Source organism: Heterodontus francisci, chromosome 41 (assembly GCF_036365525.1).
Source record: "Heterodontus francisci isolate sHetFra1 chromosome 41, sHetFra1.hap1, whole genome shotgun sequence".
In the NCBI taxonomy this organism is placed as follows: Eukaryota; Metazoa; Chordata; class Chondrichthyes; order Heterodontiformes; family Heterodontidae; genus Heterodontus; species Heterodontus francisci.
The window spans coordinates 16,822,580-16,840,053 of record NC_090411.1 but is presented as its reverse complement, the minus strand read 5'-3'; the positions used below and the strand labels follow the sequence as shown (position 1 = coordinate 16,840,053).

General features: G+C 44.3%; 1 protein-coding gene across 4 annotated transcripts in view; it reads right to left on the bottom strand.

The window, feature by feature from the left end:
- The window catches only part of slc25a38b (solute carrier family 25 member 38b), a 32,936-nt gene extending 31,154 nt beyond the window's left edge, over positions 1–1,782 (bottom strand). Inside the window, exons 1-2 of one of the 4 annotated variants that reach the window (XM_068019378.1) lie at positions 1,204–1,782; positions 770–831 (exon numbers count right to left, since the gene is read on the bottom strand). In XM_068019378.1, coding sequence (XP_067875479.1) covers positions 770–784 — 15 coding nt within the window. In that variant the 5' untranslated portion in view covers positions 785–831; positions 1,204–1,782. Of the gene's footprint in view, positions 1–769; positions 980–1,203 lie in introns of those variants that run through there. The other 3 variants (XM_068019377.1, XM_068019379.1, XM_068019376.1) reach the window with 3 other exon arrangements.
- Between the last annotated feature and the right edge of the window lie 15,692 nt (positions 1,783–17,474).

Here is a 17,474-nt window from a genome sequence, read left to right as displayed (position 1 = left end):
AAAATGTGAGGTAATAGAAAAGCAGAATGATATTTAAATGGAGAGAGACTGCAGAATGCTGCGGTCCAGAGGGATCTGGGTGTCCTTGTAAGTGAATCACAAGAAGTTAGTGTAGAAAAAGTACAGCAAGTAATTAGGAAGACAAATGGAATGTTGGCCTTTATTGCAAGGGGGACGGAGGATAAAAGTAGGGAAGTCTTGCTATAATTGTACAGGGTGTTGGTGAGACCGTGTTCAGTTTTAGTATCCTTATTTAAGGAGGGATATACTTCATTGGAGACAGTTCAGAGTAGGTTCACTAGGTTGATTCCTGGGATGAAGAGGTTGTCTTATGAGGAAGGTTGAGCAGGTTGGGCCTATACTCATTGGACCTTAGAAGAATGAGGTGATTTTATTGAAACATAAGATTCTGAGGGGGCTTGACAGATGCTGAGAGGATGTTTCCCCTTCTGGGGGAATCTAGAACTGGGGGACACAGTTTCAAAGTATGGGGTGTCCCCTAAGACAGAGATGAGGAGGAATTTCTTCTCTCAGAGGGTCGATAATCTTCAGAATTCTGGGTCACTGAATATATTCAGACCTTTGATCTACAAGGGAGTCAAGGGTTATGGGAGACAGGCAGGAAAGTGGAGTTAAGGCCACAATCAGATCAGCCATGATCTTCTTGAATGGCGGAGCAGGCTTGAGGGGCCGAATGGCCTACTCCTGCTCCAATGAATGTTCCCCAAACCCCCAAATCACCCCAGTTAAACCAAATGCATTCACTTACCATAAAAACTTCCATCTTCTCTTTCTTCCTCAATGTACAATCCTGGATTAACGACTTCAACTCTTGATTCATTTAAACAAACCAAAAGCAAGAAAATAATTACAAAACCCTTCGATTTAGACGAAGAAAAATGACCCCCCCCTCGCCAGAAACTCGCGACTATCACCCTTCAGGAATCTCCACAACTGCCAGAGGGAGTTAGTTAATCCCTGACTTTTAGATTGTCACATGAGGATCAGGAAGAAATCATTAAAATTTAATTCAATCTTAGAATGGGGCAGAAAAGTTAACCCCTCCAACCCCCCCCTTAAAATATAAAACTGCTTTCTCTCCCCTTGCAAATACCTGGGAGTTTGACCCAAATTAAACACAAGAATTATGTTTCTTTTTGTTAAAAAAAAACTTAAGTAGAGTGATGGGGCCACAGAGCTGACCTCAGTTACCTGGTGTCCTGGACTGATTCACTGCTCGTTCTTGTGATCCTTGGTGTTCTGGGCTCGGATCAGTAGTTGGGTTCCAATTCCTAGGTTCAGTCACTGTCCCTGGGATCAGCCTCTACGCCTGGGATTAGCCTCTGTCCCTGAAATCAACCTATGCCCCTGGGATCAGTCCATAACCCTGGAATCACTCGCTGGGATCAGTCTGTGCGCCTGGGATCAGTCCGTGCCCCTGGGGATTAGCCCCTGTACCTGGTATCAGTCCCTGGGATCAGTCCGTGCCCCTGGGATCAGCCCCTGTACCTGGTATCAGTCCCTGGGATTAGCCCCTGTACCAGGGATCACTCCCTGGGATCAGTCTGTGCTCCTCGGCTCCAGCTCAGCGCGGTAACTCGTTACTTTGTAACACTTCATGTTCCACTTTGTATCGCTTTGAGCCGCTGTGTATCCGCTCCGACTCCCCTCGGCTCCGGCGCTCAGGCTCGCTTTTGGGCGCTTCTCCTCCCTTCTCGCTCGATCTAAACCGGTTTCAGCTGCTTCTGGTCGTTTCCTTATCCGCAGCTCCGCGCACAGGGACTGGGGCGCGGACCGCGACCGCCGCCTGCCGGCTACAGGCGGAGACAACAGGGGAAACCGCGGCCCCAACCGACAGAGGCAGAGACACCAGGACATGGACCGCGACTGCCCACTGTCGGCTGCAGGCCGACATTGCAGGGAAGCCGCATCCTGGAGCAGCGGTGACACCCAGCGGCAGCTGGCGGCCCTGCAGCTAAACCACGATCTCCAGACAGGTTAAAAAAGACCTGCATATAGCGATCACAGGACGTCCCAAAGCGCTTCTGAAGTGTTGTAATGTAAGATAGTATACATATGTATCCAATGAAATTTAGGAATAAACGGGTCTTTTTCCAGGTGGCAGGCAGTGATTAGTAGGGTACCGCAGGGATCAGTGCTTGGGCCCCAGCTATTCACAATATATATTTAATGACGTGGGTGAGGGAACTAAATGTAACATTTCCAAGTTTGCAGACGACATCAAAGCTGGGCAGGAATGTGAGCTGTGAGGAGGATGCAAAGAGGCTCCAGTGTGATTTGGACAAGTTGGGTAAGTGGGCAAATGCATGGCAGATGCAGTATAACGTGGATAAATGTGAGGTTATCCACTTTGGTTGTAAAAACAGAAAGGCAGATTATCTGAATAGTAATAGATTGGGAAAGGGGGAGGTGCAACGAGACCTGGGTGTCCTTGTACACCAGTCGCTGAAAGCAGGCTTTCAGGTGCAGCAAGCAATTAGGAAGGCAAATGGTATGTTGGCCTTCATTGCAAAGGGATTTGAGTACAGGAGCAAGGAATGTCTTCCTGCAGTTATACAGGGACTTGGTGAGACCACATCTGGAGTATTGTGTGCAGTTTTGGTCTCCTTATCTGAGGAAGGATGTTCTTGTCATAGAGGGAGTGCAAAAGAAGATTTACTCGGCTGATTCCTGGGATGGCAGGATTGACATATGAAGAGAGATTGGGTCGACTAGGCCTATATTCACTAGAGGTTAGAACCTATAACATTCTAACAGGCTAGATGCAGGGAGGATGTTCCCGATGGCTGGGGAGTCCAGAACCAGGGCTCACAGGCTCAAGATACAGGATATGCTATTTAGAACTGAGATGAGGAGAAATTTCTTCACTCAGAGGGTGGTGAACCTGTGGAATTCTCTACCGCAGAAGGCACTGGAGGCCAAGCCATTAACTATATTCCTTAATGCCAAAGGGATCAAGGAATATGGGGAGAAAGCGGGAACAGGGTACTGAATTAGACAATCAGCCATGATTGTTTTTGAATGGCGAAGCAGACCCGAAGGGCCGAATGGCCTACTCCTGCTCCTATACTCTATGTTTCTATGTGTCCAGTTATTCAGTGTTCACATTGTCTGACCTTGATTTATTCAACAAATTAATGTAATTGAAGTCAAAAAAAGTCATTTCTTAAAATTCTCTACCTGAAGCCCAGTGTTCCATTGGTTTAGGATTAGTACTTCTTATGATCGTATATATTTTTTGTCTTTCAGGGAATCAAGAGTTATAGGAAACAGTCGGTAAAGATCAGCCAAGCTGTCTCGAGGGGCTGAATGGTCTACTCCTGCTCCTATTTCTTATGTTCTTAGGAGGCCATTCAGCTCCTCGAGCCTTTTCTGACATTTAAATGGATCATAGATTATCTGTATTTCAACCCCATTAACCCACCTTTGCACCATATCCCCTAATACCCCTAACCCAACAAAAATCTCTCAATATCAGTCTTGAAAACTCCAGTTGACCCCCAGAATCCAGTTTTTTTATGGGAGGGGGGTTGGGGAAAGAGTTCCAGATTTTCCACGGCCATTTATGTGAAAAGGTGTTTCTTGCTGTCACTCCTGAATGGCCTACCTCTAATTTTATTATATCCTATTGTTCTTAATTCCTCATCAGAGGAATTAGGTTCTGGTTGCTATCCTATCGAATCCTTTTTAACATTTTATGCCCCTCAATCAGCCCTCACTCTTCTAAATTCAAGGGAATGCAGCCAAGTTTATGCAACCTGTCTTCACAACTTAGCCCTTCAAACCCTGGTATAATTCTGGTGCATCTGTGCTCCAAACCTTCCTCTGGTGCGGTGCCCAGAACTGAACTCAATACTCCAGATTAGGCCTGATTGAAGTCTGGGGTGTTGGTAGATCCGCAGTACTTCACGAGGCCATTTTTCACATGTACCCAGAAATTTGTGGTAGAGCCATCAAGATACTAGATTAGGTTGGAATCTCTGGGAATTAAAAATTGATCTCCGAACACCGTTGCCAGAAATGCAGGAGAAAAACTATGGGGAATACCGAAGAAAAGAAAATGGGAAAACATGTCTGTTGACTGAAAGTCAGGATTATTCAATCAGTAACAAAGCTCCCAATTTTAACTCACTCAAAACCCATTCACTTACATAGAGTTAAAATTAGGCCCGAAAAGAGTCTGTTCCCTTTCCAATTGGCATGGGAAAATGGAGCATACCGAGGTGTTGGTGATTCAAATGGTCAGAGTGTGGGGATGGAGCCAATGGAGCCCAGATGGCATGTGATGAAACCACCTATTAGGCACAAGTCAGGAGTGTGATGGAATACTCTCCACCTGCCTGGATGTCTGCAGCTCCAACGACACTCAAGAAGCTCGACACCATCCAGGACAAAGCAGCCCGCTTGACTGGCACCCCATCTACAAACATTCACTCCCTTCACCACCGATGCACAGTGGCAGCAGTGTGTACCATCTACAAGATGCACTGCAGCAACGCACCAAGGCTCCTTAGACAGCACCTTCCAAACCCGCGCCCCCTACCACCTCGCAGGACAAGGGCAGCAAATGCATGGGAACATCACCACCTGCAAGTTCCTCTCCAAGCCCCATGTTGACTTGCAAATAAATCATTGTTTCTGGGTTAAGTGCTGGAACTCCCTGCCGAACAGTGCTGTGGGAGCACCTTCACTAGACTGCAGCAGATCAAAAAGGTTTATTGTCACCTTCTCAGGGACAGCAAGGCTGAGCAATAAATGTCGATCTTGCCAGCGACGCCCATTATTCAACAACAGTTCTTTTTATGTATAAAGCCTCGTGTTACACATCCATCTACAGCTGCTGAATCCAGTTTGCTTCCAAACTGACTGGGAAACACAGTCTGATCCTGTTCTTGCTTCTCATGCACTTTCCAGCTGGAGTCACTGGAATGTAATCTTGACCAAAGGGTCTGGCTGAGATCAGCAGTGGTCTCCCACTGCCTCCAGGCTTTCCCCAGTGCCAACACTGCCCCAAAGACCACAACCACTCTATAGATAGGGGGTCCCATGTAACAGCGAGAAAGGAGGACATTCAGCCCATTGTGTCTGTGCTGGCACTTTGCTGAAACAATCCAAATCTAATCCCATTGCCCTGCTCCCCCCACAGCCCTATATCAATTCAAAACTAACCCCATTGCCCTATGTTTTCCCCATATTCATGCATATTAGAAGTTAGAGAAGAGATAACAGAGGCACTATCACACATTAATTTGAAAACAGAATAGTGCAAGAGGACAGCAGATATGATCCCTGTATTTAAAAAGGGAGATGCAACAAATCTACGGAACTATAGACCAATCAGCTTAACAGTGGTGGTAGAAAAGATAATGGAATCTTTAGACTCAAAGATGTAATAAATATAAGATAATCACTAATAAATTCAATCGGGAGTTCTGGAGAAACTTCTTGATCCACAGAGCGGTCAGAATGTGGAACTCGCTACCACAAGGAGTAGCTGAGACAACTAGCATTGATGCACTTAATGGGGAGGCTAAATAAACACAAGGGAGAAAGGAAGAGGAGGATATATTGATGGGGTCAGATGATGAAGGATGGTAGGAAGCTCATGTGGAACATAAACATCAGCATTGACCTGTGGGGTCGAATGGCCTGTTTCTGGGTTGTAAGTACTCTGTAATGCTGTGTAATCTTTCTTCCTTTAAATACTTATCCTATTTTCTCTCAAAAAAGTGCAATGGTCTCTGCCGCAGCCACTCCCTGTGGCAATTAGATTAGATTAGATTAGAGATACAGCACTGAAACAGGCCCTTCAGCCCACCGAGTCTGTGCCGAACATCAACCACCCATTTACACTAATCCTACACTAATCCCACATTCCCACCAAACATCCCCACCTGTCCCTATATTTCCCTACCACCTACCTATACTAGTGACAATTTATAATGGCCAATTTACCTATCAACCTGCAAGTCTTTTGGCTTGTGGGAGGAAACCGGAGCACCCGGAGAAAACCCACGCAGACACAGGGAGAACTTGCAAACTCCACACAGGCAGTACCTGGAATCGAACCCGGGTCCCTGGAGCTGTGAGGCTGCGGTGCTAATCACTGCACCACTGTGCCGCCCGAATGTATTCATTGCTCCAATAACCCTCTGAATTAAGAATATTTTCCGAACTCCTTTCCTCGCTCTCCTGGTAACAATGCTGAATTGACTCTTCATCGCCATCCCCCAACCCGAGGAAACAGTTTTTTCCCAATTCACCCATCAAAACCCTTCCGAACTTCTGGATTATCTCTTCTGCTCCAGTGGAAATGGTCCCAGTCTTTCCGAATAACTAGTTTCTCAGCCCTGATATCACCCTGATAACGGGGCAGAATAGGGGTGGGGGAGGGACAGTTTAGGAGGGAGCTGAGAAGATGGTCCGAGCCCTGGTATTTGTTATTCTGCTAATGAAAATCCATTAAGGTCTTTAACAATTATCAAGTGGGAGAAAGCAAACGTGTTTTAAAGTTCAGACTTTTGGCATCTAAATGTGCATTTTAGAAACTTCTGGACATACCGTTTAAAGAAATCGGATTGTCCAATCCAACATAAGGCATGAGAGGTCTGCTAGGATTCAGGAGTTGACACCAGGTGACGTGGTATGCTCCACAACATTCAGCCTGTATTAATATTTTAGTGTTCTGAAACTTCTCCTCAGATCACTCTTTCTATACAGCCAAATAATGCTGAAAGCTACAGGATATCCATGAGCAACAGTCTCTTAATACAGGTTAAATGGGGACATAGTAAGTGACTATGGGCAGGGTGATCCCCCGGCTTGATGGTAATGGTAGAGTGGGGAATATGCTGGGCCATGAGGCTACAGGTTGTAGTTGAATATAATTCTGCTACTGCAAGATGGCCCACAGCGCCTCATGGATGCCCAATTTTGAGTTACTAGGTCTGTTCGAAATCTCTACCATTTAGCACGGTGATAGTGCCACATAACACAATGGAGGGTATCCTCAATATGAAGACGGGACTTTGTCTCCACAAGGTCTGTGCAGTGGCCACTCCTACCAGTACTTTCATGGACAGATGCATCTGCAACAGGTAGATTGGTGAGGACGAGGTTAGGTAGGTTTTTCCCTTTTGTTGGATCTGCCACTATCTGCCGCAGACCCAGTCTAGCAGTTATGTCCATCAAGACACAGCCAGCTTGATCAGTAGTTTAGTTTAGAGATACAGCACTGAAACAGGCCCTTCGGCCCACCGAGTCTGTGCCGACCATCAACCACCCATTTATACTAATCCTACACTAATCTCATTCTTTCCACATCCCCACCTGTCCCTATATTTCCCTACCACCTACCTATACTAGGGGCAATCTATAATGGCCAATTTACCTACCAACCTGCAAGTCTTTTGGCTTGTGGGAGGAAACTAGAGCACCCAGAGAAAACCCACGCAGACACAGGGAGAACTTGCAAACTCCACACAGGCAGTACCCAGAATTGAACCCGGATCGCTGGAGCTGTGAGGCTGCGGTGCTAACCACTGCGCCACTGTGCCGCCCATAGCGGTGCTGCCGAGCCACTCTTGGTGATGGACATTGAAGTCCCCCTTGCTCTTCTCAGTCCTTCTTCCAATTGGTGTTCAACATGGAGGAGTACTGATTCATCAGCTAGGGGTGGGGGGTGGTGGTTATAGGTAGAAAAAGAGATGTGGTTTTGCAGAAAGAGTTTACTGAACTAGATAGCTAGATAAGAAATGAGCAAGCAGGACCTCATAAGTAGTAATCTCTGGATTATTCTCAGTGCTATGTGCAGGGCGGCACAATGGCGCAGTGGTTAGCACCGCAGCCTCACAGCTCCAGCGACCCGGGTTAGATTCTGGGTACTGCTTGTGCGGAGTTTGCAAGTTCTCCCTGTGACTGCGTGGGTTTTCGCCGGGTGCTCTGGTTTCCTCCCACAGCCAAAGACTTGCAGGTTGATAGGTAAATTGGCCATTATAAATTGCCCCTAGTATAGGTAGGTGGTAGGGGAATTGAGGGAAGGTGGGGATGTAGTAGGAACATGGAATTAATGTAGGATTAGTATAAATGGTTGGTTGATGGTCGGCACAGACACGGTGGGCCGAAGGGCCTGTTTCAGTGCTGTATCTCTAAATAAAAATAAATAAACTCATTCTCAGGAAAGTAACTGTCGTGCAGAAGTGCTGGCGTTGTAAATCAGCAGCTAGATCCTATTATGCTGATCGACATTCCAGGCCAAAAGGGCAGAAAGATCACGGACAAAGGGCAGGATGCAAATACTGTGGAGGACAGCACGCACATGAAAAGGCATGTCCAGTGTGGGGAAAGCAGTGTTCTCACTGCAAGAAGCCGAATCATTTTGCACACAAGTGCTTGTCTAGAAGGAAGCACAACAAGCAGGTACAGGTGGCCACTGGAGAGATATCAGCTGAAGATTCTGACAAATTACTATGCAACATACAACAGGTTGGTTCAGTCACGTCGGGAGGTGACAAATGGTTTGTGACTGTTGGAATGATGACTGCAGAAGGAAAATATCAAATCAACATAAAGCTCCAAATAGACACCAGTACGTCAGGTAACATCAAGACCTTCACAAACCTGTGCAAAGTGGCTCAACGTGGCAATCCAAAAATGAAGCCCGCAAAAGTAAGGTTGAGGTTACATGATGGCACCATACTAGTACCGAGAGGACAAATTACTCTGACAGCCCATTGCAATGTCAAGAATGAAGATCGGGAGTTCCAGATCATAGACGGCACGTGAAAGCCACTCATCTCAGCTGGAACAAGTCTAAAGCTTGGACTGATAACCCTCAATGTGCAAAAAGAGATTTGCAATGTATCACAGCAGACTAAACCATTGACCGTGGAACAGATCCTAGAGTACAACAATGTGATTACAGGTTTAGGATGCCTCCCTAGAGAATATCATCTCGAAGTAGATGAGAGGGTAAGACCAATTCAGCATCTGCCATGGAAAGTTCCAGCTGCCCTCAAAGACAAGATAGAAGAGCTGGAAAAGAAGGGAGTAATCAAGAAAGTGACAACCCCTACACAATGGATTAGAAGCATGGTAACAGTGAAACAATCTGCAAAGCTGAGAGTATGCATTGATCCAAAGGATCTAAACAAAGCTCTGAGGAGATCTCTCTGCCCCATGCCAACTATTAAAGGAATTTTGCCACAACTTGCAAAGACAAAAATCTTCACTACCCTACATGCAAAGGATGGTTACTGGCAAGTGAAGCTGGATGAAAGCAGCAGCTTTCTAACCACATTCTGGACGCCGTTTGGGAGATACAGATGGTTGCGCATGCCGTTTGGCATTTCCACGGCTCCAGAGGAGTATCAATGCAGACAGCACGAGATAGTTAGTGATCTTCCCGGAGTGGAAGCTATAGTGGATGATCTGCTAGTTTATGGATGTGGAGACACAATGGAAGAAGCCATTGCTGACCATGATCAAAATCTAGTGCGACTGTTGGACAGAGCTCGCTGGATGAACTTGAAGCTGAACAAGAAAAAATTGCAATTAAAGATGCCTGACGTCAAGTACATAGGTCATGTACTGACAGCAAAAGGTATTCGTCCAGATCCAGAAAAGGTGAGAGCAGTAGCAGTGATGCAGCGACCAACAGATGTAAAAGCAGTGCAACAATTTGTTGGATTAGTCAACAATTTAGCAAAATTCTTGTCCAATTTGTCGTTGGAGTGTGAACCATTATGCCAACTCACTGCCAAGGATGTGCAGTGGTATTGGGGCACAGAACAAGAAGCAGAATCACTAAAATCAAGCAACTAGCCACGCCAGTGCTGAAATACTATGATGTAAATGATGAAGTCACCCTGCAGTGTGAACCAGCGAGACAGGACTTGAAACAACCCTAATGCAACAAGAACAACCATTTGCATCCAGGGCATTAACACAAACTGAACAACGCTATGCTCAGATCGAGAAAAATGCCTGGCCATTGTCTTTGATTGTGAACATTTTCATAAAATACCTACTTGGAAGAGACAAAGTGACAGTCAAGTCAACCACAAGCCACTTCAAAGCATTTTCCTCAAGCCATTACTATCTGCTCCAAAGCATTTGCAAAGGATATTACTCCGGTTACATAGCTATCATCTGGATGTGACATATAAGCAAGGGAAACAGATGTACATCGCTGATACCCTGTCGAGAGCAGCACTCCCTATGAAGAAAGTAGAGGATGCTATGCCAGAGTGTGAATTCTTCCAGATCCAATGTGAAGCTGCAGCTCGATATGGTCTGGAACTCATCAACCCAGAGACATTGAATCTGACAGACAAGCATCTTGCTCAAACCAAGCGAATGACCCAACAAGATCCAACTTTCCAAGCGTTGCAAGAAGTAGTGATGAAAGGATGGCCTAAAAGCATCAAGGACACTTCTGTGGTCACAAGAGCTTATTGGGCTTACAAAGATTAATTGACAGCCCAAGATGGCATCTTGTACAAAGAAAATTGAGTCATTATCCCTAAAGAGTTGAGAGGAGAGATGCTAAAGTGCATCCATGCAAGCCACCAAGGAATTGAGTCGAGTCTGAGGAAGGCAGGAGAAGTGCTCTACTGACAAAATGTGAGCAATGAAATCAAGGACCAGTGCTGTGCATGTAACGAGTACCAAGCTAAAGAACTGCTGATGACACATGACATCCCAGACAGACTATGGATGAATAAAAGCAAAATATTGCGGATGCTGGAAATCTGAAATAAAAACAAGAAATGCTGGAAGCACTCAGCAGGTCTGGCAGCATCTGTGAAAAGAGAAGCAGAGTTAACGTTTCGGCTCACTGACCCGAAACGTTAACTCTGCTTCTCTTTTCACAGATGCTGCCAGACCTGCTGAGTGCTTCCAGCATTTCTTGTTTTTAGACCATGGATGAAGCTGGGATTAGACGTCCTCACTCACAGGAACTGATTATCTTGTCACTATAGAATACTATTTTGACTACTGGAAGATAGACCACTGACCTCAATGCCTACCGGTGAGACTGTAGAATGCCTGAAAGTACACTTCAGTCGTTACGGCAATCCAGACATTGTGATGAGCGACAATGGCCCTCAGTTCACAAGCGAAGAATTCAGTCGCTTCATAAATGATTGAGAAATTCAACACCATTCATCATCTCCACACTATCCCCAGTCCAATGGAAAGATTGAGGCAGCAGTGAAAATCGCCAAAGGAATCATAAAGAAATACAGCAAATCCAGCAAAGATGTATACAAGGTGTCAGGCAAACCCCACCAGCCAAGACTGAGGCACACATTATTTCACCACATGAACATTAAAACATAAAATTGCAAGCTCTGACCGTAAAGACATTTCCATGGTAACAATGTTGAAACAATGGGGATCTAGCAGTTGCTCCTCCAATACATAGAAGTGGTCAGACCAGTTTTGGACACATGACTGGCTGGAGTTTTTGAATCTGAACTTCCAACCAAGGAGTTTCAGCAAACTGTTCCATATAAGGAGCTAGTCACATGACTAACCTGCTGGGCAACTTGGGAGTTCTTTTTGAATTTGAACTCCCAACAAAGGTTTTTGAGAGACAAAGCTGTGTGCTCATGGAGTAAAGACCTCCTCTCCTGTCTATCTGCCTGCCTGCTTCATCTCTTCCCACAAACTGAATCTTATGAAAACATGTGAAACTCAGAGAGGAAGGTTTGCCATGTGAACAAAGTTTTAAGATTACTGGGCCCCAACGAAATGCAAGACTATAACTTCAATCAAGGATTACAGTGAGCTCAAGAAACAGTAACAAGATACTACCTCAAGCTGTTCTACTTATCTTTTCTTCTGCTCTTTTCTGTCCCTATTTTGTATGTTTATCATGTGCATGCTTGCTTGAGAGTGCTGTATATCCATAGGCGTGAACCGTGTTAGAGTTTAAGGTCTTAATAAATTTCCTTTCTGCTTTAAACCAAAGAAAGCCTGTATGTGCTCTGTTCTTTGCCTTATAATTGCAAACTGTGAACACGGATTCAGAAAAAGGGGAGCTCAAAACACAAGTGTGTTTAAAATTAAACTCTGTTACAATAAGACCAGGTGAAGACAGCAAGAGATCCCTAGATATTGCTCAACTGGTTGTAACAAAGGCAATCCTCGAGCGGAGAAACATACCTACTGAAGGCATGGAAAGTAGTCCGGTACAGAGACTAATGTCATGCCGCACCCAAACTACTCTTCCAATAGCAAAAAAGCTACTGAAGCTAGAAGTAGTAACAGGAGGGAGTGACAAAATCAAGGTGAAAGGACAGAAAGTCAAATTTCACTTTGATAAAATTGCCAAACCATTGCCAGAATTGAGCATTGGAGAGCCAGTCAGGGTACAAACTTTCAACGCACTCAACAAGAGTCAGCCCAAGTGGCAACTCACGACCTGCGTAGCGCAGTTGTCACCTCAATCGTATGTGGTGGAAGTGAACGACCAGATATACCATCACAACTGCAGATACATACGCACAACTGGAGAAGCTGTTCCGTCAAAGCAGGTGGCCAATCAGGAAGATGAGAACTCACCAACTGCACAGGCCACAGAACAACCATCAGCCCCAGAGGTCCACAGCACCCCTACAACGGAAGTGTAACAGTTATCGCGGCAACAAGTGACAAAGGAACGACACTCGCCGGAGAGGGAAAATCAACCAGATGAACAATGAATGACAATGCACACGTGCACCATTAAGAGACTGGCATGATTTAATGACTGTGTGTGCAATGCATGTTCAGAGACTGACAAACTAGTAATGCATGAGAACATTTGTGTACATAGTGGGTAACTTGGGCAACTCACAGTGTAAATGATAATGTATGCAATTTTTTGTATGAAAAGGGGGATGTTTGGGATAGAAATGCAATACTGTATGAACGTGTCTCCTGGCTTGCCCTAGTCATGTGACCTCTACCATGAGGTCATCTGACTGGGGGTAGCCATTACAGTCAGGTTCAGTAAAGACAGAGTGCACAACTGATTGGGGTCCTGTGAGCTCATAACACAGACCTTAGAATAATAGGCCTATAATTTTCTAGTTTAACTCTGAGAAATCATAGAAATATACAGCATGGAAGGAGGCCATTTGGCATACTCTGTCTGCACTGGCCAACAAGGAGCCATCCAGCCTAATCTCACCTTCCAGTTCTTGGTCCATAGTCTTGTAGGTTATGGCACTTCAAGTGTATATCTAAGTACTTTTTAAATGTTATGAGGGTTTCTGCCTTTTCAGGCAGTGAATTCTAGACCCCCACCATCCTCTGAGTGAAAAGATTTTCCCTCAAATCCCCTCTAAACCTCCTATCTCTTACCCTCAATCTATGGCCCCTGGTTATGGACCCTTTAATCATGGGGAGTAGGGCCTTCCTATCCACTCTATCTAGACCCCTCAATTTTATGCTTTTCAGTTAGGTCTCCCCTCAGCCTCTTCTGTTCCAAAAAAAAAACAACCCTAGCTTATACAATCTTTCCTCATAGCTAAAATTCTCCATCCCAGACAACATCCTTGTATATCTCCCGTGTACCCACTCAAGTGCAACCACATCTTTCCAATAGTGCAGTGACCAGAACTGCACGCAGTATCCAGCTGTGGCCTAACCAGTGTTTTATACAGTTCCAGCATAACCTCCCAACTCTTATATTCTATGCCTCAGCTAATAAAGTCAAGTATCCCATATGCCTTCTTGACCACCTTATATACCTGTCCAAGTTTCAGGGTTCTGTGGACATGCAATCTAGACATGCCTCTATTCCTCTAAACTTCTCAATATCCTTTTATTGTGTATTCCCTTGCCTTGTTAGCCTTTCCCAAATGCATTACCTCACACTTCTCCGGATTAAACTTCATTTGCCACTGTTCTGGTCACCTGACTGGCCCTTTGTTATCTTCCTGCAGTCTACAGCTTTCTTCTTCATTATCAATCACATGGCCAATTTTTATATCGTCTGCAAACTTCTTAATCATATCCCTTGCTACAATCTCTGTGACCATTAACATTAAAATACAAGATATGAATTCCCCAAACCAATTTAAAGCATTACACAAGAAGATTCCACATCAAGACATATAACTAAACTAAAAGAAGTCCCCATTAACTAAACAGTACTTTGTAACTGGCTCATACTCCAAATTACAGAGAAAGGTATTTTCTTCACTTATCAAAATATCAGAAACCTCATACCACACTTATACGTTACACAGTCCTCCTTGATGGTGAAATCTTTGTGGTTAAAAGTCCCAAACTCCTCTCTGTTGCAATGGGTTGGATATCTCAGACCTTTCTCAAAGTCAATGTCCTCTTCACTCACTTCTCCAAGCACCTTCCACCTGAACATCTGTGAATAAGGTGATCCCTAGTGATCCTATTGGTCTTCTCCACAAACTTATATTTTTCAAAACAGGTTCAAGTCTTTGCAGCTTTTTGCTGTGTCAGGCTTCGGAGAACAGGTGACCCCTATCTCTTTCCCTTGAGGATGTCACCACTGGTTGTCTTCTTTACAGCCTTCTCTGAGACTGCCACCACTGGTCTCCTTTCTTACAGTCTCTCTGCATTCAGAAAATCTGTTGAACTTATCTGGAATCAATAGTCCATTGTCTTTTTTCCGATATGCAAAGTCCAGAAGTCTGGCTACAGCAGAGCCATCTGGGCTTTCCACTGTTTCCAGGTGTTAGCAGCTGGCATGCACATTTACATCCTCAGAATCATTGACTCTTTGTTCACGATCGGAAAGTCTGGGAGAGTGAAACCCATTGTTATTCAGGTGTTATAACCCTGCAGTCTTTGCTTTTCAAAAAAGTTCTTTTTTTCTGGGATCTAGCAATCAACATTTCTGTCTTGTCTTTAAGCAGAATTGTTGAGGTCACTTGACTTCCATGACTCCATCTTAAACATTTAAAAATCACTTAAAAAAAAATATCATGTTACAAAGTTCAGCCCTTCATAACACCCCTACATTCAAGTTCAAATCATTAATATATACCACAATCAGCAAGGAATCTTGTACTGAGCCCTGCAGAACCCCACTGCAAACAGCCTTCCAGTCACAAAGACATCCATTGACCATTACCCTTTGCTTCCTGCCTCTGAGCCAATTTTGGATCCAACTTGCCACTTGGCCTTGGATACCATGGGCTTTTACTTTTGTGACCATCCTGCTGTGTGGGACCTTATCAAAAGCCTTGCTAAAATCTATATAGACTACATCAAATGCACGACCCTCATCAATCCTCCATGTTATCTCTTCAAAAAATTCAATGTTAGTCAGACACATCCTTCCCTTAACAAATCCGTGTCTTTCTAAATGAAGATTTATCCTGTCCTTCAGAACTTTTTCTGATAATTTTTCGAGGTTAGGTTGACTGGCCTGTAATTACTCAATTTATCCCTTTCTCCCTTTTTAAACAATGGTACAACGTTAGCTGTCCTCCAGTCCTCTGACATCACGCCTATAGCCAGAGAGGATTGGAAAATGATATTTCTGCTGTTTCTTCTCTTGCTTCCCTTAACAGCCTAGCTTACATTTCATCCGGGACTGGGAATTTACCCACTTTGAAAGATGTTAAACCCCTTAAAAACATAGAAAATAGGAGCAGGAGTAGGCCTTAATACTTCCTCTCACTATGTTAATTTCAACTAATATTTCACACTCCTCCTCCCTGATTGTAACATCTGTATTGTCCTTCTCTTTTGTGAAAACAGACACAAAGTATTCATTAAGAACCATACCCATGCCCTCAGCCTCCCCAATCAGGTTAGCCTTATAGGTCTCTCATAGGCCTTCCTCTTTCTTCGGTTATCCTCTTGCTCTTTGTGTAATTATAAAAATGCTTTGAGTTTTCCTTGACTATATTTGCCAATATTTTTTCATGTCATCTCTTTGCTTTTCTAATTCCTTTTAATTTTACCCCTACACTCTTTACACTAGATTTTCTGCAGTATTGAAGCCTTGGTATCTGCCATAAAGCTTCCTTTTTGTTCTTTATCCTCTCCTTTAAGCCTCTTATCCAGGGGCTCTGGATGTGTTAGTTCCATCCCTTTTTCTTTAGGGGAACATACTGACTCTGAATCCTCACTACCCTTCCTTGAATGCCTCTCACTGATCTGGCACTGATTTACCTTCAAACGGTTTCCAGTCGACTTTAGATAAATCACATCTCAGCTTTTCCCGAGTTGAGAACTTTTATCCTGGTCCATCTTTGTCCTTTTCCATCGCTACCCTAAATCTAACTGAATTATGATCACTTCCACCTGCCCAGCTTCATTCCCTAATATGAAGTTCAGAACTGCCCACTGTCTTACGTACTGGCTAAAAAAGTTCTCCTGAATGCATTTTAAGAATTCTGCTCCCTCTGTGCCTTTCACACTAATTCTATCCCTGTTAATATTAGGGTAGTTGAAATTCCCCACACAATTACTGCCCTATTGTTTTTGCATTTCTGAGATTTACCTACATATTTGCTCCTTTATCTCCCTCTGACAGTTTGGGGATCTATAGTACACTCCCAGTAGTGTGATCGCCCCTTTTTGTTTCACAGTTCACCCTATCTGGTCACATTTGATGATTCTTCTACCACATTATCCTTCCTCACAGCTATAATTGTTTCTTTAATCAATATTGCAAGCCCCTCCTTTTTTAAAAATCCTGCTCTTTAACTCATCTGAAAACCCTGAACCATGTCTTAGTAATAGCTATATCATACTCCCACATTTCAATCTGTGCTCTCAGTTCATCTGCCTTATTACCTAGACTTCTTGCATTGAAGTATATACTTTTTAGTACTGCCAGATTCCCTTGTTGCCTTTGTTTCCACTGCCTTCCAAACACATTTACTAATTTTCTACATTCCATTTCCAACTTTTCTTCTTTCCCTTCTGAATTAACTTTCAGGTTCCCAGCCCACTGCCAAGCTAGTTTAACCCCTTCCCAACAGAACTAGCAAAACACCCTGCGAGAATATTGGTCCCAACCCTGTTAAGTTGCACCCCTTCTGGCTTGTAGAGGTCCCATCTCCCCCAGAAGTGATCCCAATGCCTCAGGAATCTAAAGCCCTCCCTCCTGCACCATCTTTCCAGCTACATATTCATCAGTTCTATCTTTCTATTTCTGTACTCACTAGCACATAACACCAGGAGTAATCCAGAGATTACTACCTTTGAAGTCTTGCATTTCAATCTCTGTAGCTCCCCAAATTCTGCCTGCAGGGCCTCATCCTTCTTTCTGCCTTTGTCATTGGTGCTGATATGGACACAATCTCTGGCTGTTCACTCACCCCCTCAATGTGCTGTAGCCACTCTGACATCCTTGACCGTGTCTCCAGGCAGGCAACATACCATTCCTGGAGTCACATCTATATCTGAAGTGCCCGTCTTGTTCCTCTCACTATCGAATCCCCTACCACTATTGCTCTTCC